The sequence below is a fragment of the Paroedura picta genome, chromosome 3, assembly GCF_049243985.1.
Source record: "Paroedura picta isolate Pp20150507F chromosome 3, Ppicta_v3.0, whole genome shotgun sequence".
In the NCBI taxonomy this organism is placed as follows: domain Eukaryota; kingdom Metazoa; phylum Chordata; class Lepidosauria; order Squamata; family Gekkonidae; genus Paroedura; species Paroedura picta.
The window spans coordinates 139,609,042-139,636,008 of record NC_135371.1 but is presented as its reverse complement, the minus strand read 5'-3'; the positions used below and the strand labels follow the sequence as shown (position 1 = coordinate 139,636,008).

Here is a 26,967-nt window from a genome sequence, read left to right as displayed (position 1 = left end):
AATAGCATCCTGTAGCATTCAGTTTAGTGACCATATGGTAAGGCCTAAGCCCACTAACCAATTCCTAAATCTAGCTCTGCTTCAGAGAAATGTTTCTCTCCATTTCTCAATTTGTCCATACAGTGGAAATAACCATAGCCTTACCATTTCTGCTGGGCTGGGGGTTTGAACACAATACTGTAAGCACTCTGCAAACAACAACAAAAAGGTAGTAAATAATACTCTTTAAAAAATGGGTTAAGTAAAACGAGTGGGGGCATGGCTCAGCCTGGCCTAGGAGTCCTGGTAGTTGACTGGGTATCTGCACAGCCACTACAAACAGGGCCCACACACACACACAAAAAGCCTAATTGCACAGGTTTAGATTGGTGCACACCCATCTCCCCCCTCCCCCATTTTATTTTAACAATTTTGTGAGGCAGATTAAAGAGATTGTCCCAACTCATAGATGCAGGTGGGTAGCCGTGTGGGTCTGAAGCAGCAGAACAAAATGTGAGTCCGTCGGCACCTTTAAGACCAACAAAGTTTTATTCAAGGCGTGAGCTTTCGTGTGCATGCACACATCCTCAGACCTGTGCATGCACACGAAAGCTCACACCTTGAATAGAACTTTGTTGGCCTTAAAGGTGCCACTGGACTCACATTTTGTTCTGTCCCAACGCATGACTGAGTGAGCTTTGATCCTAGGGCAGCACTTCCAATTCACTGGTGGTCCAGCGCTCTGTTTTGTTTTTCCCACTCGCCGTTTCCTTCTCACGACGGGAGGGGGCGACAGTTCCTCGTCCGCGGGCAATCCCCTTTCCCACCGCGCTGCTCAGAAGTCGAGTGATGGCCGCCGTCCTCCACGCTCGCCTCCCAGCTCGTCACATGATCCTGCGGGTGGTTGCTAGGAAACGAGGAGACGCTTCTCGGATCCGCCGGAGTCGCGCTCGGTGAGAGGAGCTGGGTAAGAAGGGAGGGGGGGGCGGGTCTTCGCGCGTCCCTCTCCGCTCCCGCTGGCCTCCCTCTTGCCACGGGATGAGCTAGACCTCAGCGCCCCCCCGCCCAGGCCCTGTGCCATGATCCCATCAACCCCCTGCGGGATTCAGTGTCGAGCGCCACACGAGCGGAGGCACCGAGGGCTGCCTCTGGCACGGTGGCCGGAGTGCGGATTGCGACGAATCCAGGGCGGCGATGAGGGAAAGGACTCTGCACACGCTCAGAGGCACTCTTGTTCTCCCCTCGCGCCTCAAGGCTGATTTCTGGCCCTGGACGGGGGGAGCGGGGCAGACCCAATATGCAGCCCCAGGTGTCTTTTTGCTCTATTTATGACCCCCCCCCCCGCGTATTTCTTCAGTACTTCTTAATCCTGATTATTTCTTCCTCCCAACTCTATTTAACATTAGTAAATAAATAAATAAAGTAAATAAAACGCTGTTGTTCTTAAAGATGCCACTGGGCTATAAATTGGTTCAGCTGCTTCAGACCAATAGGGCTACCCACATTAGTCGAGCACTAGTATTGCAATTAATGGTGGCAGCTGCCTTATTAAGTGTACCCCAACGGACCCTTCAGTTTCAATTGACCCCTCACTTATCCCCACTTCAAATCTTGTTTGGCATTACTACTGATTGCCACCATTTTGTTTTGTTGTGGATTTTTACCTGCTGCTGTAAATCTGGGTGGATAAGTGCAATAGACAGAAGAAGGTTCTACCCTCTAGTTTTTCCTGGTCAGCAGAGACCAGTCAGATTCAGAAGGCAAATAGAACTCCCCTGGTCCAACCTTTCTGAAACTTAGAGGGGAGTCAGAGAAGAGCCTCTTGAAGCTACCCTGAAAGTTTGGAGCCCGTAACTTAAAACCCAGCCACCCCAGGCCACAGAGGTCAATGTCGCCATTGACTTTAACTGCCATTGACCCTGGTCAAGGTAACTTTCCACAGCCAACTGACAAAAAAGAGCAGTTGAATTTTGGACGAAGAAGGGATAGGAGGTATTCTTGACAAGGCAGAGAGTCTAGTGGGAGCTATAGTGATTGATTTTTGACAGGCAGGGTTTGGGTGCTGTTCCCAGATAAGAAACAATCAGATTGTTCAAGCTGCCTGTTTACTGGATATTAAAAGCTGCTGAAAGAATAAACATTGTAACTTTGAATTATAACTTATCTCCAAGGTTTGGTCCTGTGTCAGCTAGACTGGGAAGGAATTACAAGCCATGCAAATAAATGTGTTTTATTGTGTGTGACTTGTCACTTTCAGCCCAGATTACCCACTACATACTCTGTTGGCCCCAGGGAGCAGGATCTGGATTTGTGTCAGACACACTAAATAAAACTTCACCCCACGTGCCCCACTTCACCCCACATAGACAGAGGGAACGGTGAGTTGTGGATCACTTCACCACCCATAACCTTTTATGGACTGCAAGGTGAACAAACCAGTCAGTCCTAGAGGAGATCAGTCCTGACTGCTCTTTAGAAGGCCAGATCCTGAAGATGAAACTCAAATACATTGGCCACCTCATGAGAAGGAAGGACTCCCTGGAGAAGAGCCTAATGCTGGGAGCGATCGAGGGCAAAAGAAGAAGGGGACGACAGAGAATGAGGTGGATGGATGGACTAACTGAAGCAGTAGGTGCAAACTTAGATGGACTCCGGGGAATGGTGGAGGACAGGAAGGCCTGGAGGATCGTTGTCCATGGGGTCGCGATGGGTCGGACACGACTTTGCACATAACAACAACAAGTATTACATAGTATAAAGGGATATTGTGGGTGGTGAAGTGATCCACAAGTGTCCAGCCTGAAGCTATTGTTAAAGTGGTATTTAATACAATAACAAGAGAAATACCTGGACTGGGGATTGTGCCAATGAGGTTTAATTAAAAACTTGTTAATCATTATAGTTCAATAGAAACTCTGTCATGAGTCAGTTGCAACTTAGACCGTTTACGCACTGGGAACTTCATTGCCCCAGCTCCTGTGCAGGAGCACAAATCGGGGGTGGATAAGGTGCAATGGGCCAAATGCTCTCCCGTATGGGTGCAGGAAGAGGTGGGGCAACCTGCCACGACTAAAACTCCAGCCTGCAGCCAGGCATGAAACCTCCAGTGTATAAACGGCCTTAATGACACTTAAATCAACAGGGAATGGTTAAGAGTGTATTGCATCACTCCTTATACATGTTGTCACAGACACTATCCACTTAGTACCTCTGATACACATGCAATCACTTTCCTGATGGAACTGCAAGCTGGGGAAGTAGGATCCAATGGCAGATTAGTGTAGTTTGAATGCTAAGAAAATGTGATATCACTGTAACAAAAGAGCTGTCTAGTATAAAAATTTCTAAAGTGTTGTCATGGCAATTGTACTTCCATAGACTCCTTCAACCCATACCAGTAAAGTTCAATAGAGTGTTCAGCACTCCAGCTATGCTGATCACTCCTCACTATCTGCTGTTCAGGTAACAAGAACTGGCTGCTTCAGTCTTTGTTAGGTCTTAAGCCAGGCCTGCTACAAAGACTACTTCCTCACCCAGTGTTGTTTCACAAACTGCATAATTTGCACTAAAATAATAATACTTGAAAAGTGATATCAAGGGAGCAATGTGGACTTTTTAATCTCTCCCCCTCTCTCTCCCCTCATCTGCAGTGGCCATCATGGAGATTGTCTATGTTTACGTGAAGAAGCGCAGTGAGTTTGGACGACAGTGCAACTTTTCCGACCGAGTAGCAGAGGTCAATGTTGATATTCATCCAGATGCAGTGCAAGCTATGAATTTTATAGAAAAAGACCCCATAGATACTGCAGTGCAGTGTGCAAGCGACATGTCAGAACATCAGGTAGAGTGCTTCTTCTTTCCATAGTGCATGTATTTTCTGCCTAAAAGAGGTCCTTTCCAATTTATTGGTTGGTATTTTATCCTCCAGTTTCAGAGGTCTTCCACCAATTAAAAAGGAACTTAAGTTGGAGAAATACTCCTTAGGCTGGAGGAAACCTTCCGGCTTTTCTTTGTGGAGTGGCAGGGTACAGCTCAGTGCAACCTTTTAGTGGTGTTAAAATAAAATCTGGAACTAGAATTCTAAGTGCTATACTGATAATGTTTTTAATGAATGGCAAAACCATTTTCATCAGAAGTTATATCTTCCAACACAAAACTTGTGAATGGTCATTTTTACACTGTTTTCCCCCCTAGTGATAGTTTCTAGTTTTGCATTTGCTTTTTGCAGGGAAGAGGGAGCTATGCCACCAAAGTTTATTCTAATATTAGAGTTATTGATAAAGCGGCCATGCAGAACCAACCATCTGCAGTGGGAAAGGAATTACATCAGTGGCTTTTCTCACTCATTGGTCATGTCATTGCTTGCAGATTACTATAGGTTAAACTGGTCTGAAATGATATTTCCAAGGTGTCATACCAGTTACCTTTATTCCATTGTTGCTTCTGGTCAAATTGGAATTGCATGTTTTTGGAGTACTACATAACCCTTTTGAAAGCGGTAATGAGCAGTTACTGGTTCAGATTGCTATAAAAATGTCTGTCTCAAGCCCTAGAGTAGCTAGAATTTCACCCAACACTGCCAGGTCAACCATGCAAGCTGCCATGAAGAAAATAAAGTCTCTCATTTTCAGAGTTACAGTAAATGTTAATGAAACCAGCTGTCAGGGGAAGGGGACATAGCTTGGTAGCAGAACTTATACTTGGGCACCAAAAGTACCAAGTGCGTTCCCTGACATGTCTAGCTGTACAGTCTTGGGTTGCAGGTTTAGAAGAGACCTCTGCATGCTTGAGGTCCTGGAAAGCTGTTGCTACTTTGAACAGACACTGTAAGCCAATGATCTGATTCAGCACAAGGCAGTTTTGTATTTGGTATGTTAGCCATCACAGGCTGATCTAAGAACAGCATAGTTCTCCCTGAGGTTTCTCCAAGAAGTTCTGTACATGGAAGGGGGTCCTGCAGAGACAACAAGGTGCCAACTCTCATTCCAGAATATTCATATAACTACTATTGATAATTATTTACTTGGTTTCTGTTTTAATTATCACATGACTGTGATTCACCCTTCCTACCTTATGAGATGGGACTGAGTTCAGTGACTGACCAGAGGTCACGCAGTAAGTGTCATGGAAAACTGCGGATGGTCCTGGTGCTCTCTAGTCCTCATTAGTCAACAGGGTTCACACTGAAGTTTCACCATGTGATTCTATATATGGAAGAGATTTCTAAATGTAGCACATGGATGTAGGCTGCAATGGTTGGCACATGAGCAAATCAAGTTGTCTTATGTTGAGTCAGGAACCTTAGAGTTCACCCTAAGTGTATATACATAAATATATATCTTTATCTATATATATCTTTAATAGTTACGTAATACATTTTTATTATACAACAGTGATCTTCATAATATATTTTATCTATTTCAGATTTTTTAACCACCTTATGGTCTCCATTTCTACATTACATGAGTGTATTTAAATATTAGACCACCAAGAGGGGTTCAAACGCTTTTGGGTTTTTATATTAGGTCATCTATCCAAGTGTCAACGTGCTCAGGATTTGTGCAATAGTATGTGACTAATGTTGAGGTTTAAATTTTTTTTAATGTGCACATGAATGGAATAAATATTTGTATTTTAATATTAGTATGTTTTTCTGCTCAACCTCTAAGGTTCGTAGCCTGTTCATACAGGATGGGTTATTAGTTCCCTCTTTTGTGGTTCATTACATTGAGTCAGGCCATCTATCCATCACTGCTGCCTGGTTGTGGTTCACAGTCAGAATGCTCCCTGTATGGCACCATGATTTGAAAGAACATTGTAGTGGTAGCTTGTATGTACACTTGCAATGAAAATCAAGAGAATTTGCTGTGTATTGCCAATGTGTAGTTAAGAACGGTCATGCATAGCAGAATAATTAGGTCTCTATTACTAAAGAAACTGAAGGCCGGTTTTTGGTTTCCCTCTGAATTAGGTTAACACAGAACGGTTTGAGATGGAAACGCGGGGCATTAACCACGTGGAAGGTGGCTGGCCTAAAGATGTCAACCCCCAGGAAATGGAACAAACAATTCGCTTCCGGAAAAAAGTTGAAAAAGATGAGAACTACATCAATGTCATCACCCAGCTTGGCAGTGTAAGATTCTTTTGGGCACCCTATTTATATATCAGACTACACCAAAGCCAATCAGGGCTGTTTTGCAGGCTGTTTATTCCAGAATATCCCAACGATTGTTATCTGATCATCCATTTATCAATTCCATTATTTATTTTATAGCTAATGGATCATTGCATCAAACAGAATAATGCCATCAATATCTATGAGGAGTACTTTGAGGAAGAGGAGGCAGCAGGAGTTACTGATGAGCCTCCATCTGCAAAAACCATCAATGTCTTCAGGTAACTTTTTAGCAGCTAGAAATGTCTATGCATTCAGGATTTTTTTCTAATCCATTCAGGTTGATTTTTGACTCTACTATAACAGCTGCTTTTGTTGGCGATGGATTAGTGATCAAAAGAGTCACAGCTGGTGGAAATTACTATTAGAAGTTGAATTATTAAACATTTCCCCAACCTTTTTATCACCGGGGACCACTCAATGCCAGGGACCACTCACCGGGGACCACTCATCGCCTTTTACTGAGGCCCAGTGGGGGGGGGGTAGTTTACTCCTCTACTCTCAACCACTGCCCTAATGCTCTCTGATTGCTATGGTAATGTTTAAACATCCCTTCAAAATAAGATACAGACACGCCACAACAATGAAGTGTGTTGTAAAGGGCTGGGGGGGATGAAGTAAAGGGCCGGGGGGGGGGGCGAGAAGGCGTCCTTCGGGGCCCACCTCCAATTAGTCGAAGGACCACATGTCCGAGGCCCATAGGTTGGGGATCGCTAGAAGACTAAGCCCTACTGAAGACGAGTCTGTATGGCTTCTGCTAAGGGAAGTCCTTCCTGACCAAGCTTTTGGAAATATATGTAGGCATGTGGATGTGGTTAAGGTTATCCGGACATTACAGATTCTGAAAGCTTTTGACCAAATCCCATGCCAAAGGCCCCTGAGGTTAATAATGGGAGATGAGGGTGGGTCCTCTAATAATTTAGTAATAATTTACTCAATGGCTCATCGTGTAGCTCATCTGAACACTGTTCAGTGTGGCATCCTCTCCATGGTTCATGGTGGGCAAAGGCATTGGTTGGTGGGCTTGTGGTAATTCCCACCTTAAAACAGCCACAACTAGAAGGACTCCCTGGGTACAAATCTCGTGCCAGGGATGGCAGTAGAATGCTTGTCCTCTCCAGTTATCTCCCACCCTTCACTGCAACCTCTGTGCTTTCATCCCAGCATTCAATTTGCTGCCAGGAGGACAGCAGTGTGGCTGCAGAGTAGAATAAAACTACAATCACCATAGCAACCACCTGGGAAGGGGCTAACCACCCTGTCTCCTGCAATGCTAGAATCTGAAAAGAGTAAAAAACTTGGAAGCCTGGGCACTGTTTTGTATTATTTTTAATTATTATATTTATAAACTGCCAGCTGACTCATGGCAGTGTACAACAATAAAATAATCAATAAAGCCATACATAGAACAATATAACACTCCCTCCATAATCCCCAATACCTTTTACATGTCTGGTTTCCAAGCCCTTCCCCTCTCTCTAGATACTGCCTAAAGTTCAGTGGTAATGCAGAGAGAACCATCCATGCTCAGAGGTACTCGGATAATTAAAAGGGCCTGCTTATTTGGTGTGACATGCAGTAGTGATAAGACTATTTTGGTTGATGGTAATTGGAAATGCAGCTCTCTGCAAGCTGCAGAGTAAATACCACCACAGTAAAGTGTCTCTAATGGGACCACTCCTACTCAGTTTCTGGAATCAGGTGGCCAGGTTTGTAGGTGGCCCCCAATTAGTCAGGTGAACTTGTAAAGACCCCCAAGAGAAACTCTCCAAATTGACAACAACATAGCAAATGAGATGCAGTCTAAATATGTGTAAAGTGATAAACACTGAAGCAAAAAAAAATTAACTTTATGCATATGCCCATGTAGTCTGAACTGATAGTGACTAACCAGGAAAGAACTCTTGAGATTGTAGGGTAGTGGTCCCCAACCCCCGGTCCGGGGACCGGGACCGGTCCGTAGATTAGTCGGTACCGGGCCGCGGCTCCTCCTCATCCTTCTTCCCAGCTGCTGCCTCGGGGGCTGCCCTGCCACTCTGCTGCCGGATCACTTTTGGTGCTCTCCAGCAGCCGCCATGGCTGGGGCTCTCCCTTGGCATAGCACTGCACAGCAGCTGCTGGCAGCTCCCCCCAGCGGGCGGCGGGAAGTCAGGGGCGCTGACGGGAAAGCAAGTGGAGCAGGGGCTCAGGCGGTGGTGATGTCCCTCGGCAAAAGGCTACCCTCCCACCCGGGCCTCAGTAAAATTGTCAAGCGTTGACTGGTCCCCGGTGATAAAAAGGTTGGGGACCACTGTTGTAGGGCATAGCTTGATGCAGCAGCAGAGACAGACATCATTTATGCTTTTTTATCAAAAGGGACTAAAAATAAAAAGACAGTATTGTAAAGCCCTTGTACATCCCCTTTACTGCAGCCACATTTGAAATACTTGATACTTCTAGGTGCCCCCATCTGCTGGGATGTTGTAAAACCAGACAAAGCTGTAGATAACGGCAAATCAAAGGAGTTGGAGCACCTTTCCTACAAAGAAAGTCTAAAGACTTTAGAGTATTCTGATCTTGTTGGATCTCAGAACCTAAGCAGGGTTGGTTCTAGTCAGCATTTGGGCCTATTATGCATGGCCGCTGAAACGGTGGCATGGACAACTAGGAGGCGGAAGAAGGGAAGCAAACCGCTTATGCATGGGACAGGACGCAACGGCGGCAAAACCATGAGTAGCCGATTATGCACGTGGCCAAACCGGAGCTGCTTCTGGTTGTGCCCTGGGCGCCCAGGAAGCTCCACTTTCTTCTGCATCTCACTAATGCAGCTTTTTCAGCGGCATACGTTGACTCTGCAGCCGGCTGCCGCCTGCGGCGTGCATAATCAGTGATTTTAGCCGCCACCATTCCACCTCGAATGTGGACCTTCCCCTCCGTGCATAATGGGCCTTGGACAGGAGACAACCAAGGGATACCAGGGTCATGATGCAAAAGCAGGTAATGGCCAACTACCTCTGAATCTCTTTTCTCTTGAAACCCCTAGAAGCTGCAACTTGACAACAAAAATCAAATAGCATATATACTTCACCTTTCCCCAACACAGTCCAAATCCAAGCACAATGAAGTTCAACACTTCTCAGTTTAGAGAAGAATAACTAATTGGGGGTGGGGGGAGAGAAATAGACCATCACTGACTGTTAGCCGTAGCAGCTAAATGGAATTTCTTATTCAGAAGCAGTGTCCCTTTGAATACCAGTTTAATGAAAACAACAATAGGGAAAGGCTTTGGCCTCTATGCCCTGTTTGTAGGTTTTCTAGAGGCATGTTTTTGGCTCTGTGATATTGAACTCAATGACCCAGTGGTCTGATCTCATCCAGCTGTTCTTATGTCCCAGTTGTCCTAAAACAGCTGCCTGGATAATCTGCATTTGAAGAAGGGGATTTTCTATTTTGCGTTGGCATTCATTTTTCAGCTACTATACATTGACTATCTATCAAAGTAAGCACTGAACATCATTCTGGCTACTTTCAATTCATTTTCAAGATTGAGTTTATAAATAATAAGGTTCTTTCAGTCTCTTCTTTGCAGATGGCTCAGGGCTGAACAGTGTAGCACACATGGTTTAGGCATCTTGGTTATGGCCCAAGAAATGAAAAGCAGCCGCAGGGGGTGGGGGTGGATTTTCAGTGTGGAAGTATGGGTGGATGTCTGGGTAGGAAGAATATGGTTCTTAACCCTCCTTCCATCAGTTATGTTCCCTGTGCATCCAGTTACCAGAACTTTCCTTGCTATGCTGTGCAGAAAACTCAGTGGTGGTAGAAGGGAAAAGCAACAAGCACAGGATGGCTGTCACACTGTACCCTGTTGCACAAAGCTGTAATGTTGCTGGAGCACACATTGATTGGGAAACTACCAATCCATAAGAGAGGAAACTCTCAGTGTTATGAAAAGACTGACCATGTGTAGTTGTCACTTTCTGGTTCTTTTTGAAAGCTGCCATGTGAATGGTAATACCATGATGCAGTTAGCGGGAACTGCTGTAACTTCACATCTCGTTTATTTTCCTAACATTGGTTTCAACCAAAATGACTGCATTTAGTTGGAAACAGGAACTGAATGCTAGTCGGACTGCGATGTAACTTGGACCTTTGAGTGTTCATACTTCAACATCTAAGTATCCTCCTGGTTTCAAGTGGATAAACATGACGTTGTAAAAAGACAGGGTGTCAGCAGAAGGATGTATCTAAGGATAAGTTTATTCAAGGATTATTTAATGAAGGAAATACTGGGAGGATATCCTAACTAAGCCACAGAGACAACTTCTAGAACACAACGTTTACTGGCATTAGGATCAGGAAAACTGCATCCAGTTCTTTACTTGGTAACGAAATGAAAGATTTGGTTAACACATATTTCAAAATGCTCAGATTTCACTGCATAGCCTATGACCGTTTACGCACTGGAGGTTTCATGTTGGGATGCAGGCTGGAGTTTTAGTTGTGGCAGGTTGCCCCACCTCTTCCTGCACCCACACGGGGGAGTATTTGGCCTGGTGAACCTCATCCACCCCCGATTTGTGTTCCTGCATGGGAGCTGGGGCCGTGAAGTCCCCAGTGCATAAACGGTCTCTGAAATGTCATTGCCTTTTGCTTTGTTACCCCAAAGGGACCCAAACTTAGTGAAGAGAACAGCCACACATCTTTCCTGGTATCCTGACAGAAGTCGGAAACTAGCTGTAGCTTATTCCAACCTAGAGTTCCAACGGAGTTCGAAAGACATGTGTTATGACTCCTATATATGGGATCTTGGTGAGTGAGGGGACAGCAGAAATTAGACCTTCTGCATAATTGTTAATAGGGCTTGGTTGGGGGCTGAATTTAACTGGTTTCTACAGGGTGCATTTTAATTGCTGCCATATCTGTCCTTCATGCTATGGAGAAAACAGAATTTTTCATTAACACTGATTATGCATGGCCTTAATACAGCTTCTAAAAGCTTAGCTTCATTCTTCCTCTTGTTCCTTCATCCTTCCCCTCAATGTATATGAGCTGCCTGGTGAATTTATCCTACTCCCAGTTCAAACATGCTTAGAAGAGGGTGATTGCTGAGGCAGTTGTGTGTGTGTATGTATGTGGAGAATATGGAGTCCGGAAGGGACTGAATGTGAAATCTGGAAAATCTGCAAGTTTTTCTCGTCCTTGCCATAAAACATTTTCTCTTTCTTAGAAACCCCCAACAAACCAGAAATGATTATCCGGCCTTCCTCACCTCTGATCTGCTTGGAATACAACCCCAAAGATTCACATATTCTGATTGGAGGATGCTACAATGGACAGATTGGTAAAGAAAATTACTGAGGAGTGCAGATCCTGCACTTCTTTGACTACTACCCACACTCAGCAAATCTCAACTCTTAGAATACTGAGATGGAAATAAAGGAAATTAAAATAATAGAAACATAGAAATGAAAGGGGCCAAAGTGGCCATCTAGTCCAGCTCCCTGCTCAATGTAGGATCAGCCCAAAATATCCCTGATAAGTTCAGCCGCTGCTTAAAGATGACTAGTGAGGGGGAGCTCACCACCTCCTTAGGCAACCTATTCCACTGCTGAACTACTCTGACTAAGATGGCCTGTACAAAAATAGCATGAACTCTGAAATAGATAATATATCATTCTTTAAGTTGCATGGTATTGAAGGATTCTTCGAAACATTGAAGACAATTGTATATTAATTGAAGACTGGTATCCAATGTACATAGTCTCTGATCCAATTTCTGGTCCATTTGTATCAAGAATTTCTGAAGAGTCCATACTTGGTTTCTTAGCTGTTTGTTCAAACATATAGGTGGCCTTATTAAGGAGCCATCGTATTTCCGCACCTGCAATATATTCAGTATTTATAGTCCAAAAAGATTAAATTATTTAAGTGTCCACTCTATAGTAGTATTGTATAAAAATGGATTTAACTCAGTGGCAGTCTGCTAATGGTTAGTAGCATATCAATGTTTACATTCCAAAGTAAATGTGATGACTTTTCCCTGGATAATTTTTGTAGTCTCTAGTTTAAAAATGCTTCACTGTATATAAACTTCATTAAAGAGACCAATTATCTTTCCAAGTGTAATTTTTTAGCAAGAAACAACTTTCCTTTTTTATTTAATATAGAGGGGGCAAAGTGGTCTGCTCTCACGTTTTGTCACTGTTTCAAGCAGGAATTAATGTTTTACTTTTCTATCTCTCTGTATATGTTCAGCTGGTTGTAAGGGATTGTAAAAGAGAAGAAGGGTGTGACTGTTAATCATCCTTCTATGTACAATTAACAGAAACATTTAAAATGGATAAGAATGTATAGTTTTGACAATGCTAAAAAAGTATTCGAAACTAAATTGTGTGCAAATGATGATCATGCAATTACAAAAATGTACAAGATTTTATTCAAATATGAAACAGAGGATGAACAAGTAAAACAAATTAAATGGCATAGAAATTTTGCTTAAAATACTCAAATGGATCAATGGGAAAGAATGTGGAGTATGGGGATTAAATTTACAGAGCTCCTTAGCAGGCCAAGCCTAGCAGGCCAAGAGGCCCTCATTAGCAGGCCCTCCACCACGATCCTTTGCCCAGGGCCCTCTCCTCTTACCTGCTGCTGGCTCCAGGCACTGAGGCACATCTGAGAGCATAGAGGCTAGAGGCCAGGGATGGAGGGTGGGAGCTGCAGGGGCAGGGCCAATCAGGGTGCAGCCAGCTGCACCCTGATTGGCCCTATTCCAACTTGGACAGCCAGACTCGTTCCACCCCCCAGGCTGTTTCACAAATATATAGAGGAACAACAATGGATAAGGATACAAGCTAGGATCTTTAGTGCTGTAACAACCAACTTCTCAACCTTTTTTTGAAATACAGAAAAAAGGGAATGAAACAACTTACACTGGATGTTGGTGAAAGTGGCTATGATCATCCTATACAAATCCCAGACTGAGAAAGAGAGAAAAGAGGGAAGTGTCAAATGTGTGGTTATATTTGTAGACTATCTTTCATTGTCCTTCAGCTTACTGGGACACCCGAAAAGGATCTTTACCTGCAGAGCTGACTGTAGTTGAACTTGGCCATCGGGATCCTGTGTACAATGTGATCTGGCTGCAGTCAAAGACTGGAACTGATTGTTTTTCTGGCTCCACTGATGGGCAGGTAAGTGGCAGAACAGTATGTAACAACAAAACATAGTCTGTTTGGTGCTTTTGGTTTAGGAAAGGCAATGGAGAACTTTATTTAGCTCCTTTTTTGCCTGTATCTTAGAGACAAAAAATCTTTTTTCATTTTGTGTAAACTGGACTGTGTCCAATTAGCCTTTGTGACTGGCGTTCTGTTAACATGGCTTATGGACTGGATTTTATGATATGTGTTTATTCCATTCCATTAGTTATCTACTACATTGTTATATTGCCCTACCTCCAAATAGCTTAGTGTGGCATACATGATTTTTCCTTCCCACATTTTATCACAATTAAGTTAGGCTGGGCCAAGATCACTGAGACTGTTTTCGCACTACCGATGTTGTTCAGATTAGCCCTTTTAAAGGATCAATTTTTTCATCCATTTTCGCACTAAAATTTGCTTCGGCATGCAGGTACCGCCCCTTCCCAGGTACAGAAACCATGAGAGAACTCTTACTCAAAAGTAAGGAGGGGAGCACTGGAAGCGGCCAAGTCAGAATGAGCACTTGCAGCCAAGTCAGGATGGGAAATGCTGCAGACCCCTCTGTAGCTTAGTCAAATTAAATGACTAACATATCATTTCTACCCCTATATTTCAATGACTGATAGAAATAGAAGGCAAGGAACAGGGCTGGAGACTAAAGAAGAAAGGTGAGAAGAAAGATAGTTCAGGGAAGTCAGGAGATAGGTACAGTCCTCAATAGCATAAATGCACTAAACATTCTTTTGAAAAGACTAAATGGAAAACCAATATGTAGTCTACCAGGCCCAAACAACAGATTGAGCACAAAAGGCTTCAGCCCCATGCTGCAATTCTTGGGGTGGCTGATCATGAATTAGGTCTTCATGCTTCCTGATACTTCATGGTAGTAGCAGATAGCTCAGATGTGATGACATGACAGTTCTTAAATACAGGCCACCTCAACCCCCATTATGTGGCCAGAGAAAGGTGGACAGTAGCAATTATGGGCATTTCTGTTTAACAGGTCTTGTGGTGGGACATTCGTAAACTGTCTGAGCCTGTTGAGACATTGGTAATGGATATCAGCAGGAAAGGAATCTTGGAAAATGCGTTAGGAGCCATTGCACTGGAGTATGAACCAACCATGGTCAGTACTTACTGAATTTTCCCTTTTTTGTGGGTTCTAGGAAGCCATGGCTTCTTTGTCTACTGATTGCACCATTTCTTACCTTTTAGTAATGTGGTCACGAGGCGTAGCATATGAATAGGCCAAAACATGGAATGTCTACTTATTAGTATGTTTCTGTGCTGGGAAACAAAATGGAGAGAAGAGACAAAAGTATTTGAGCCTACACTGTATATGGTGTGCATTTTGGAGATATATTTATATTAAATGTCCACTATACATGCATATAAAATATGCATTGGTAAAAAGAAATAAAATAATCTTGGTTTAGAAGTGTCAATTTGAAACATCAATGTTTGTTTTCTGTTGTACATGCTTAGGAACAGAGGTTCCAGGTAGGTTCAAAGCAAAATCCCAAAACAGAAATTCTGTAATATTTTTAAAATTAAAATCAGCAAATGACAATATTTTTCAGATTCAAGTATATTGGGCCTGAAAAATATCAGTATAGCTGATATCCCAAAATTCCAATATCAGTATGGTATTCAGATTTGGTATTTTTCAGGAATCTAAATTTGTTCAGTTCCACTTAACTGGGAGCCAATTTGGTGTAGGGGTTAGGAGTGCGGACTCCTAATCTGTCATGCCAAATTCGATTCTGCACTCCTCCACATGCAGCCAGCTGGGTGACCTTGGGCTCGCCACAGCGCTGATAAAAATGTTTTGACCAAGCAGTGATATCAAGGCTCTCTCAGCCTCACCCACCTCACAGGGTATCTGTTGTGGGGAGAGGAAAGGGAAGGTGACTGTAAGCCGCTTTGAGCCTCCTTCGGGTAGAGAAAAGCAGCATATAAAAACCAACTCTTCTTCTTTTTCTTCTTCACAACTTCTCTGTCCATGTCAACCTGCCATTCAAATTCTATATCTTGCCTACTACCGTCCTAAATTTGTCCATATTCTTCAGAAAAAAAACAAGGCTGAGCCTTTCTGCTTTTTATCTGTCTTCTGGCTGAGTTTCTCCATCTTCACCCAACAGTAGGAATATTTATTTATTGTTATATTTATAGCCCACCCTTCTTGATCCAGTCATCTCGGAATGGGCTGCTGCTGCTGCTTCTGCTTCTGCTTCTTCTTTAGTCCTTATTTTACTAACTGTTATTGGGGGGAAGGGGATTGGCTTAAACATTTCTTGTCATTTTTACATATCTATATGAGACACCAAAACAGAATTTGTTGTTGTTGTTGTTGTATATTTCATCTTTTGGAGGATGCCCAGATGTCTTTTGTTTCTTTCCGAGACAGCTGATGTGCATCATTATGGTGGTCTCAGCACTGCATTTTTCTCAGAGTACTTGTTTGAACATCTGGAAGTTAGGTGTTATTTTACATGCTTCCTTCCCTATAGTGTGGAGACCAACCATTGGCATGCACTTCCCAGTGGGTTCTGGTATTCTGCAAAATTAGTTTGTCATACCACTACTTTCACCTAGAACACCAGACGTGCAAACATTCCACATAGTCATGGAATTTATTATAATTATATTTTCATTGACTAATGGACACCAACACCCAGATACTCTGATTGAAGCCCTGGGCTATTTGACCTTACCCTATAATGGAACATTTCATGCCGTATTCTTTTATGCTGCTATTCTCACAGGGACCCCTGTCATTGGGGAATGCCCTTCTAATCCCTTGCCAAGGTACACTTGTTTCTGATGACAAACATTAGTGCACTCCTTAGTACTTCATGATAGTTTTGTCATCAGTATATAAGAAGATTATATAAAACTAGTAAAAAAGCCCACTGCAGTCAAAATGCAGTGGGCGCTAGGAGGGCAGGCCATGAGGGCGGCGGGGCTCTGCGGGCTGGCTTGGGAAAGCCGGGTTTGCGCTGTGGGGCCGGGGGCTCGCAGCCTACCTGGATGGCGGTAGGCTGGCAGGCCGTGGTGGAGGGCGTCGGCAGCGTCGGGGGGGGGCTCCTGAAGGGTGTCGAGGGGGCGATGTCCGTGGCAGTGCATCCGGCGGCGACTCAGGAGGTGGGTGGGGAGCCCCCGGCAGCTGCGCTCAGCGCGACTGCTGGGGGCTCCCTCGGGCGGCAGCCTGACGCATCGGAGGCGCTTTACACCTCCGACGCGTCAGGCCGCCGGCAAAGGAGCAACTGCGAGCCGCGCTCTAATTTCACCAACCACAATAATATCTACTTAAATTCTACCACCATCCAAACCACCCCTCTAGAAATTAAGGGGAAGAGGCAGAAAGAAACAGACTCCAAAACTGAAAAGCAAAGCAAATCTTTTAACAAGTTAAAACAGCAGAAAGTAAACAGGGGTGAAGTAAACTGGGGCAGCTGACTGGCTAGCAGGCAGGTAGATACAGGTAAGTGCAACCCTATTCTTTCCACTCCATGTGAATAATGGGAAACAGGTCTCTTTGTGTGTGTGTTTTTCTTCCCTTTGCTTTGGGATGGTGATATGCTGTATTTCTATTAACAGCCGACCAAATTCATGGTGGGGACAGAGCAAGGAGTGGTGATATCCTGCAACCGCAAAGCAAAGACTGCTGCGGAAAAAATTGTCTGTACCTACAGTGGACATCATGGCCCTATATATTCCTTGTCTAGGAATCCTTTCTACCCCAAGAATTTTTTAACAGTTGGAGACTGGACTGCACGCATCTGGTCAGAAGAGAGCAAAGAATCATCAATCATGTGGACCAAGTAAGTAGCACATTCTTTTACTTTTTTTACTTTTTAAAAATCTTGATTCCTGTGACTCCAGGTTGGATGACTGTCAAATGTGCTAGACAGGACAACTGCCTTTGAAAACAACCTAGAAGCTTCAGCTACTACAATACGCCTCATGTAACCTTTCCATATAATAAAACATCTGCCATACTGGCAGATGAATAACTTCTTAAAACAGGAGACCCTGAATGGGGGATATTCAACCAATAGAAAAAAGGCAATTTTAGGAATCTGCCCTGCAACTGCTGACAAATCCAGACTGCTTTTTTCCTATTGGTAGGATATCCCCCACTTAGGGCCAAGTCCTCTTGAACTCCCCCCCCTCCCCATGTCACAACCCCTCCCCAGCCTAGTGGCAGCAGGTAGCCAAGAGCAATTGCCCCCCTTCCCCGGCCCACTCAGCTGGATTGAGCCTGGGGTCCAGGCAGCTTCCTGGATGCCTCCTTCCCATCTGTGACCCTCCAGCTGGATTAGCCCAGTAGCGTCCTGTCCTGATGAGCTTGTGGCAGGGGGAGGAGAGGCAGGGGAGGCTGCCTCAGGGCCCATTCCCAGCAGAAAGTCAGTTGCCTTTGGCCCTCAAGGCTTCCCACTCTTGTCTGGTGGCCAGTTGCCCAGTCCCATGGTGCTTGCCTCCTGGCCTAGATGGCCTAGCTTGGAAAGACATGGTGGTAGCTAGGGTTGTGTACGGTGGCATCCAAATTGGCCATTCCAGGCCAACGCAGCCGGCACCGTGGAAGGGGGGGAGGGGAGGCGCTGGTGCATAACTCGGCACCAAGTTACTCACCAGTGCTTGCGCCTCCCCTCCCCCCATGGTTTGGCACTGGCTGCGTCGATTTGGCCGCCGCCGCACACAACCCTAGTGGCAGCTGCTGGGATGGGGCTGGAGGTGTCACCTCTTCTAATGCCCCCTCCCCACCCAGATCCCTCCCCCACTGGCTACACTGCTGCTGTCAGAGAGCTGAGAAAGAACAGCAAGGCCAAGATGGTGACAGTACCACAGGCCAAGGCAGTGACAGATGGGTGGAGAAGGGAGCCCCCCACCCTCATTCTTTGGGCTGCAACCACGCTCTCCCGAAAAGAGCTGAGGGAGGATAGCCTGACAGAGACAGGCTCTTGGCCAAAGGGGAGACCAAGCCAGCCCCCCCCCCACCTGCATCGAACACTGCATTCTGGGTATGCCTGACCCAACCCATTCCTGATGGGCTTCGCCTATACTATCCCCAGTTTTCTAGAATCCATTATATTTCTTCACAAATGGGTAATATTGCTAGTCAGTGTGGTCACTGTGGTCAGTGCAAACATATTTCACCTGTTCTAGAATGTCGCAATCACAATTGATGGTGAAGAGATTGAATAAATTCAGGAAATAATTTTTCTTGGATCACTTTCACTGTCATTCTCCCCACACTATTTTAACTCAGCCTCATCACAATTTCTGTCCCCTAGCAATTTCCTTTCTATCTATTGACTGCTTCAACCACGCCCACCTCACTGCGTGCACCTGCAAAACCTCCAAATAGCCTTTCCTAACTCGTACCAGTTTCTCATGGGCTTGATAAGGGCCCTGGATCGAATGCTTCTAGACTTTAGGTCTTATGTCTGACACTCCCGCTCTAGAAAGTTATATAAAATTGAGTTTCAATATAAGTGATTCCATTGATGCTTTCCTCTGTATCTTTTTAGACATGTGAAAGCTATGGAAATACACAATGTAAGTCAGGGACAAGAGCCAACTATTAAGGCTGAGCATTCACAATATCCTTTCTGACTCCTAAGATCTGCAGTGTGCGTACTGCCAAACTGAAGAAGGGTCCACCTTACCCTTTTGCCTCAGTGGCTGAACTTTAGTGTCTGATGCAGTTCTTCAAAGCTTAACACTTTCTGTAAAAATGCACTTTCCAATCATGAATGAAAGCAGCAGTTTTAAAAAATGAATGCTTTGGGATAAAACAGTGCAGCCTCAATGAACATTGTGTTCTTTGGCAGATACCACATGTCTTACCTCACAGATGGGTGCTGGAGTACCACTCGTCCAGCTGTCTTCTTTACCACAAAAATGGATGGGACCCTTGATGTCTGGGACTTCCTCTTCAAGCAGAATAACCCTACCCTGAACTTGAAGGTAATTCCCAAAAAACAATGCTTCCACTTAGATTGTCAGAATCAATATCTTTATATTGATCACTTGACCACACCTCTACAACACATCATTTGACAAACGCATACACCAGACCTACATCACGGGTACATTACTAATCAGGTGATGCTAAAGCATTTCTCATGATTAACAAAAATTCTACAATTAACATAAACATCCTGGTTCTCACCAGATGCACAATTTGTAACTCTGTTATTCAGTTCTTTTGTGAGCTTTTTCATAGACAAAATCTTACCCTCCACCAACGGTTGGCCCCTTGGCTGCCTTCAGAGGTGGCAGGGAGCACTGAAGCAAGGAGCCTAGCCAATTCGAGAGCTCCCTGAATGCTTCAGGGAGGTCTCGAATTGGCTAGGCTCCTTGCTTCAGTGAAGCCAACCACTTGCTTCTTTGACCCCTGCCCCTCGTGGCTGCTGAAAATGGGCAGTGAGAGAATTGGGAGGCCCCTTGATGACATAATTAGCTAGTCCCTACTAACAAGGACTTTCCCAGTGCTCTAAATGAGGCAGTTGGTGCTACCTCTGTTGAAGAAACCAGCACTGAATCTGCAGGATCCTGCAAACTACCACTCCATTTAGTATATCTGGGGAAAGTGGTGGAGTGGACGGCTGCAGAACAGTTAAAGGATTACCTAGAGGAAGCTTTTGTACTGGACTCATTCCAGTCTGGTCTGGCCACAGGATGGAAATGGCACTGGTTGCTCTGACAGATGACCTCTAAAGACAGCTGGACTGAGGTGGGTCCTGAGCTGCTGGTATAGTTAGACCTTACCAAAGTATTTGACTTAGTAGACCATGAACTTTTCATTCACTGCCTCGCTGACACAGGGGTCAGCCCTTCACTGGCTGGTCTCCTTCCTCCAAGGTTGGAGGGTTGCAATCAAGAAAGAGTAGTTGCATCACTTCAAACTCCATGACTGGTTCTCCAGCAGCTGCACTGGTGGCCGATTGAATTCTGGATCAGGTTTAAGGTGTTAGTCCTAACTTTTAAGGCCGTACACAGTCTGGGAACTGCATACCCGAGGGACTGCCGCTCTGAATATGTACCCCAAAGAGCTCTATGGTTTGAGGCCAATTGTTGACCATAGAGCTTTCCCAAAAAACAGAGCATCACCCCCAATATCTCCAACATGCCAATGTCACTTCCAGGTGATAACAGCATGTCTGATTCTCTTCTGGATTCTGGTAAGTGCGGGGGTAGCTCCTGGAGAGTGCCTCCTCTCCCCTCCCCTACCAGCAGCACAGTGGCACCTGGCAACTCTAGCATTCAGCTTGGTCTTCTGAGATTATTTGGTTTTTAAATATTTGCACCCAGTGGGCTCAGACTTTGATGACTGTCAAGGCTGCTGAAATGCTGATGGGCCTTTTTCTTTTTGTGACATTTAAAACTCCTCCTTCCTGAATTGCCTTTTTCTTCACAGGTCTGTGATGATCCTCTCTTCAGTCTACGTTTGCAGGATAATGGTCGTTTTATTGGCTGTGGCTCCAAACTGGGTACAGTAACACTGCTGGAGGTTTCTTCAGGCCTGTGCACTTTGCAGCGGAATGAGAAAAACCTGGCTTCAGCAGTGAGTTTCAAATTTTATTTATAATCCATTACAAAAAAATACATTTAGCCATCTCCAAAATTACATGTTAATAGATTATATTACATTTACAAATAATAACTTCCAACTGTATTTGTTGAAGAATATACAAAAAAAACATTAATTTTCCTATTCAAAATTTCAATCCATTCTCATTTCCCCTTATAAATCATGTCATAACCGATATAAATAATAAGTCATAACCATAAGTCATAACCATAAATCCACAACTATACTTTTGTTACATGGGTTATGGATATCCTTCCTTTAGGAAATATTTTTGTTGTTAGGTATATGCATATCTTAGAGTTCACACAAGAAAGGACTTATTTTCAAAGCAGAACTCACACTTAAGAGTGAGAACAACCAGCCTAAACATCCCTTGAAATGCAAGACCACTTGACTCTGGAACTAGGAACATAATATTCAGTTGAAGGGGCTTATGGGAGTTTGGTTCAGTGAGTGGGGAAACCATGGAAGGGAGCCATGCATTGACCTGACTGTGGGATAGCGCATCTGCCAGAAAGTTGGTCTTCCCTGGCAGATGAATCATCACATGAAAATCTTGAGAAGAACCCACCAGACTGGTTTTACATTAGGCTTCCTGGGCTGTTTTAGGGCTTCTACCTTTTTATGATCCATCCAGACCTCAAAAGGAATCAGAGCCCCCTCCAGACTGCCACCAGGTAATTTTGTGAGTGCCACCTCCTTTTCCCAAATTGCCCAATTTCATTCTGTTTCATTAAATTTCTTTGACAGGCTCCCCTCCCCCTGCTGGATTAGAATGCTACCCATTGCCACTTCACTCACATCAGCCTGAACCACAATTTGCCGGTCAGAGTCTTCATGCCTCAAGTAGTAGTTCATTATTAAACTTTTACTTTAATTCTTCAAAAGCATGCTGCCATTCTGCAGTCCAATGTATGAGGTTTTAGCTGATTGCTTTTCAGTAAGAAAACTGAATGAAAACATTCAAGGAAACGTTTTATTGCAAAAGACAATGATGCCAATGACCCTAATGACTCTTTGCTAAGACTGAGAAGTGGCTTCTCCTCTGTTTTAACCCCCAATCCCCCCACCTCCCCCAATTAACCCTTTTGGGTGCAGAGAGTCCAGACTGTAGGCTTCCAACTGAGAGACAAAACTACATGGTGAAGATAATGTTAGTATAGTGACCAGACAGAGCTCTTTTCCTATAACTTTCTGTAACAATTCTTTAGTGATCAGATATATGTTGCCTAAATAGAGCAAACATGCACTGCAGTGCTGATCCAAATCAGGCCCCAATATACCTGGGAAGCATGGACCATCAGGACTTTCAGCTGTAACTTTCCTGTGTGTCCCAGATGTTCGAGCGGGAGACAAAGCGGGAAAAGATTCTGGAGGCCCGGCACCGTGAAATGCGGCTCAAGGAAAGAACCAAAACAGAGGGCAAGGAGGAAGAGGTCAAAGAAGAAACAGAGGAAGAAAAACCTGAGGAAGTCCTGGCTCGAGTCAAGAAAGAGTTCTTTGAGGTTATTGAAAACGAGCTTAGGCGCAGAGAGCGAGGTCGAGCTAAATCAGTGGTAGGCCAGGTAAGGGGGCCACACTTCTGAACCTCCATTTCATAGTCAGGGCAGTAGAATGAAAAATGTAATGATTAGATCTGTTCCCTAGGCACAATAGGATGCCAAGGTTGGTATTTTAATGGCAAGGCAAACTCGCTATGGAAGAAGCATCCTAACTTTGCAGAATTGCAGCCATATTTTCTAATGAACATCCTGTGGGGATAAATAAACTGTCCTATTAAAGTCTAAAATTACATTTCTTCCACCACTGGATGAGAATACTCTGCATCATAATTTAACACCTTAATATTTATGTTTATATTTGTGTGTGTGTTTAAAAGTCACAGTGGCATTTTGGTGGGGATACAGCCTTACAGTGACTGGTCTCCTTCCTTGATGGTCAAGGACAGAGGGTGGCTACCAGAGAAGAACAATTGCACCACTGCATATTACAGTGCAGGACACAACTCTTTCCCCAATACTATTCAACATCTTTATGCACTTTCATGCACCCAGCTTGTCTGGAGATATGGGCTAGGGCAGCAGTAGTCATCCTGTGGTCCTCCAGATGTCCATGGACTACAATTCCCATGAGCTCCTGCCAGCAAATGCTGGCCAGGGCTCATGGGAATTGTAGTCCATGGACATCAGGAGGACCACAGGTTGACTACCCCTGGGCTAGGGTGTCACCAATATGTGGATGACGCCCAGCTTTACCTGTTAACAAGGAGCTAGCTGAAGCTTAACTGCCTGAAGCTTAACTCCCTGGCTGGGTAGGAAGGGTTCAGAAGAGGAAGTGTACCTCCCCTGTGTTGATAGGGTGCAGTTGGTAGCTGCACAGGCTGTCAAGAACCTGGGAATGCTCCGTGACACCTCCCTTATCATGGAGGCGCAGTTCACAAAGGTCGCTCAACAGGCAGTTTTTCCATCTGCACCAAGCAAAGCTACTAGCACCTGACCTGGCCCTAGAACACTTAGACACAGTGATCCATGCAATGGTCACCTCCAGGCTAGATTTCTGTAACTTGCTGTGCATGGGCCTTCCACTAACTTTGATCCAGAAATTACAGCTGGTCCAGAATACAGCTGCCAACATCCTAATGGTCCCCAACCCCCAAAAGTGTGGCTGGCCTCAAACAAATTATATAATTTAAAAATATTTGTATTCAATTTTAATCATGTTAGCCACCTCACGACCGTTGTCAGATAGGAGCAGCCTAAAAATCCCATACATTTTAAAAAGCTATATTAACTTGGGAAAACATTCAACTGGTGGCAAAGTGGTTTAGGATCAAGGTGCAAATAACTTATTAATAAAGCATACCAGCACTGGAATCTTTCAAAAACCAATTGGAGCAAACTAGCATTATGAACTTTCCTGCAAACTGTTTAAAGTCACTGAATATATCACAATCTTGTTCTTCCATTTTGCAGGACCAGGAGTTTGATGAAGAAAGCGATGATATAATCCTTCCGAAGGTCAGGATTCTAAAGTCTAAGCACACTCTTGTAGCTTATAAGATGCCCTGTCAGAAGTCTTTTGTTATGCTTCGAATTGGAACCAGCCCATGGGGGAGAGAGAAGGGTGATAGAGACACACCATACTGGGAGGAATCAGGCCACAACTTCATTTAGTACAGGTTCCTCAGGTTTTGGCACATTATAGACTGGGAACAATAGGTGTTAGTACCTTCCCCAACCCGCCTATTGGTATGACTGAGAACATGGGGCTGGTGTTAGGGTTGTCCTTGCTTCCTCCTCTTCCACCCAGGCACAAATGGTCCCCCTAGCCCAGCCTTTCTCAACTTTTTTACTATTGAGAATCCCCTGAAACATTATTTAGGCTTCAAGAAACTCCAAATATGGTTGGGAAGCATAGCTGTGCACATGCACACCCAGGGCCCTTATCTCTCCAGGCCTATCACTATTTGGAAGGGAGAAGGTGGGTCGACATGAACATATATGGTCATATCATGATAAATGTTTAACCTAAGGTGACCAGCTTGTCCCACTTTTGCAGGGACATCTGGGGGTACCTGGCAAATTGTACTTATGTTGAAATTTAAATATATATATTGCAATACTATTTTTGCATTCTATGCGTTCTGTGAAAATTTTTGTTGCTCCACCCCCCCCCACCCCCCGTCAATGGTGTCCCGCTTTACCAATGTTAAAATCTGGTCACCTTAGTTTGAACATTTTTAAGATATATCAAAAATTAACTCCAGCCCTTTCAGGAAACCCTTCCAGGGCCATAAAGAAACCCCAGGGTTTCATAAAACCCTGGTTGAGATAGCCTGCCCTAGCTAAACTGCTGGGAGCCTGTTTTGTTGGGGGTTATCTACAGAAGGGGAAGTCAGGGCACAAATAATACCTGCACAGAGGGTTGGGAAATGGGAGGCATTAAGACAACGAAGATCTTACAAAACCAATGGCTGAGGGCATTAGATTTGCTCCAGGTACTCCAGTGGCCCTGCTGTGTTACCCTCATGTAGATTGTGTCTGCATGTGCAGAACTACACACAATAACTGTTTGGGAGCATTCCTGTTTTGGATATAATCTCCGTCTTGGGTGTGCACCTTAATGTAATGAGGGAGTCTGTGTGTATCAGCAAAGCTGAAAATACTGTAAGGAGTTTATACTGTGTCAAGAGGCTGAACTCCTAGCAGAGTCTCACACAGCTGAAAGGGGTTTAGCAGCCTTCTCAATAAAAAAAGTTCCTTTGGCTACAATATCCCCCCACCATAACCCTGCTAAGGGCGGTCAGTTTTCTTTGCACCCAAGTCCAAAAAATTTCTAAATTGGTTACTTAAATTAAAAAATGGGCTGCACCCAGCAATGCTTCAACAAAACAAAAGGGGGGATTACAAGGTTCTTATGCATTAGAAGAAATTGCATTAATATTGATTATCAAAATGAGGCGAAAACAGTAAAACAAAATCTTGCCACCTGGGATCACATCTGAAAAACAGCATTTAATAAGGTTGCAACTTACAGAAGGGAAGATCTATTGCATAACAACAAAAACAAGTTGCAGAATGAAGAATAGCAGTCAACCTGACTTATAAACACATTAGTGCACAATTAAAAAGAGCATATATAAAAGCTGGAATATGTTGTATGATGTTCCACTTTGTGATTAAAAACTCAACACTCTCTATTAAAAGAACATCCAATTTAAATGACAAATTGGATCACCCTCTCTCCAGAAGAGTGCTGCTTTTCTTTGCCATGTTCCCAGGTGTATATTGGTTGGGACACTTGTAGGGAGCTCCCTGCTCCTTTAAAAGACAGTTCAATATCAGACATTAAACAATTGCTAGGAAGGTGGTATCTTCCTTTGAGAGCTTCATGCCATCTCTTGCACTCAGTGAGCTTGCTAATTTCCCATTGTGGGGCTGCGCAGAAGCAATGATGATGAAAATAGGGTTGTACTTACCTGGAACTGTTGTTCATCAAGTGGTCTTCTGTGCAGGTACACATACTTCCATCCTACCCTGCTGTGAACTCCCTGGAACCTTAATTTCTTGAAGTCTCTGGTGTTATCAAAAGAACCGAGGGAGTAGCACTCCTCCTTGTAACGTGATTGCTTGGCGGGAAATCACCACTCCTAGTCTTCTAGAAAGCTTTAGATATCTTTTCTGTGGCTGGCCTTCACACATGCAATCCTCACAGGTGGCCTGCACAAAAGACCACTCAATGAACAACAGTTACAAGTAAATGCAACCCTGTTTCCCTTGCATGGGCACATCTATAATGATGGATATCATTTTAACATCACTTCTGACCACTACTATTTCACTTTTACAATCATAGTGAACATCTGTGTTTAGGGCTAACTTCCACAGTCAACTATGTTATACAAATTCCTCTGGGACTGTACCACTTCAGATTACAAGAGGATTACAACACCATTGAGTGCTCTGCATTAAAAAAACAAAAACAAAATAACTGCATAGAGAAACTATTACAGCAGGGAGTGTTTAGGATAGAACTGGTATTTTTACATGACAGAACCATTCAAAAATACTATCTCCCACCTGTAGTCTGAAGTGGTATAGACCTAGAAGATCATTGATTTTGCTGATCTTAATCAATTTGTTTGTTCACTTAATCAGAAACTAATGATAAGAGAACTTTGAAAATAATCAATCTTGTTTTTCACTTTTTTAACAGGAGGAGGAGGAGGAATAAATGCAGACCCTGTATTTTGTCATTTTGGACTTTTTCCTTTATTTTTATTTTTTTTAAACAGACTGCATCAATAAATTTGTATTTGTATTCCTTTTTACTCTGTTCTCTATCGGTCAAGCTGGTGTCCACTTGAGCTTTGAATTTCTTTGCCATAGAAGCTTGCAGTAATCGTCAAAAGTAGAAGGACAAAATAAATGGAAAGACAGATATTGGATTAAAAACAATGAAAGTAGCTTCAGCATGTAGCATCCTGAAATATTGCATACTGAAAAGAAAGCTCCAATGCCTAAGAAGGCAAT

The 26,967-nt window shown here is 43.9% G+C and overlaps 1 protein-coding gene across 3 annotated transcripts; it reads left to right on the top strand.

Annotated features, from left to right (window-relative positions):
• The first annotated feature begins 796 nt into the window (after positions 1 to 796).
• On the top strand, positions 797 to 26,764 carry DNAI2 (dynein axonemal intermediate chain 2). Of its 3 annotated transcripts, none has more exons than XM_077328283.1 (14): positions 797 to 946; positions 3,630 to 3,820; positions 5,951 to 6,112; positions 6,254 to 6,375; positions 10,800 to 10,942; positions 11,361 to 11,474; positions 13,187 to 13,326; positions 14,339 to 14,461; positions 16,936 to 17,159; positions 19,173 to 19,308; positions 20,762 to 20,908; positions 22,273 to 22,500; positions 23,908 to 23,952; positions 26,651 to 26,764. In XM_077328283.1, exons 2-14 carry the CDS (start codon positions 3,638 to 3,640, stop codon positions 26,666 to 26,668), a joined length of 1,785 nt encoding a protein of 594 aa, XP_077184398.1. In that variant the 5' UTR covers positions 797 to 946; positions 3,630 to 3,637; the 3' UTR covers positions 26,669 to 26,764. The 3 variants fall into 3 exon arrangements, with proteins under 3 accessions (XP_077184398.1, XP_077184399.1, XP_077184397.1); XM_077328284.1 differs by having other exon boundaries at positions 814 to 932; XM_077328282.1 differs by lacking the exon at positions 797 to 946 and adding an exon at positions 961 to 1,288.
• The last annotated feature ends 203 nt before the right edge of the window (positions 26,765 to 26,967 follow it).

What these genes read in the sequence shown, in the direction of transcription:
- DNAI2 (XM_077328282.1), top strand. Translation starts at nt 1,174, where the DNA reads ATGAGGGAAAGGACTCTGCACACGCTCAGAGGCACTCTTGTTCTCCCC. An exon ending in CTCCTATATATGGGATCTTG is followed by an intron (nt 10,943 to 11,360) that starts GTGAGTGAGGGG and finishes TCTCTTTCTTAG; the next exon opens with AAACCCCCAACAAACCAGAA. An exon ending in CTAAATCAGTGGTAGGCCAG is followed by an intron (nt 22,501 to 23,907) that starts GTAAGGGGGCCA and finishes TCCATTTTGCAG; the next exon opens with GACCAGGAGTTTGATGAAGA.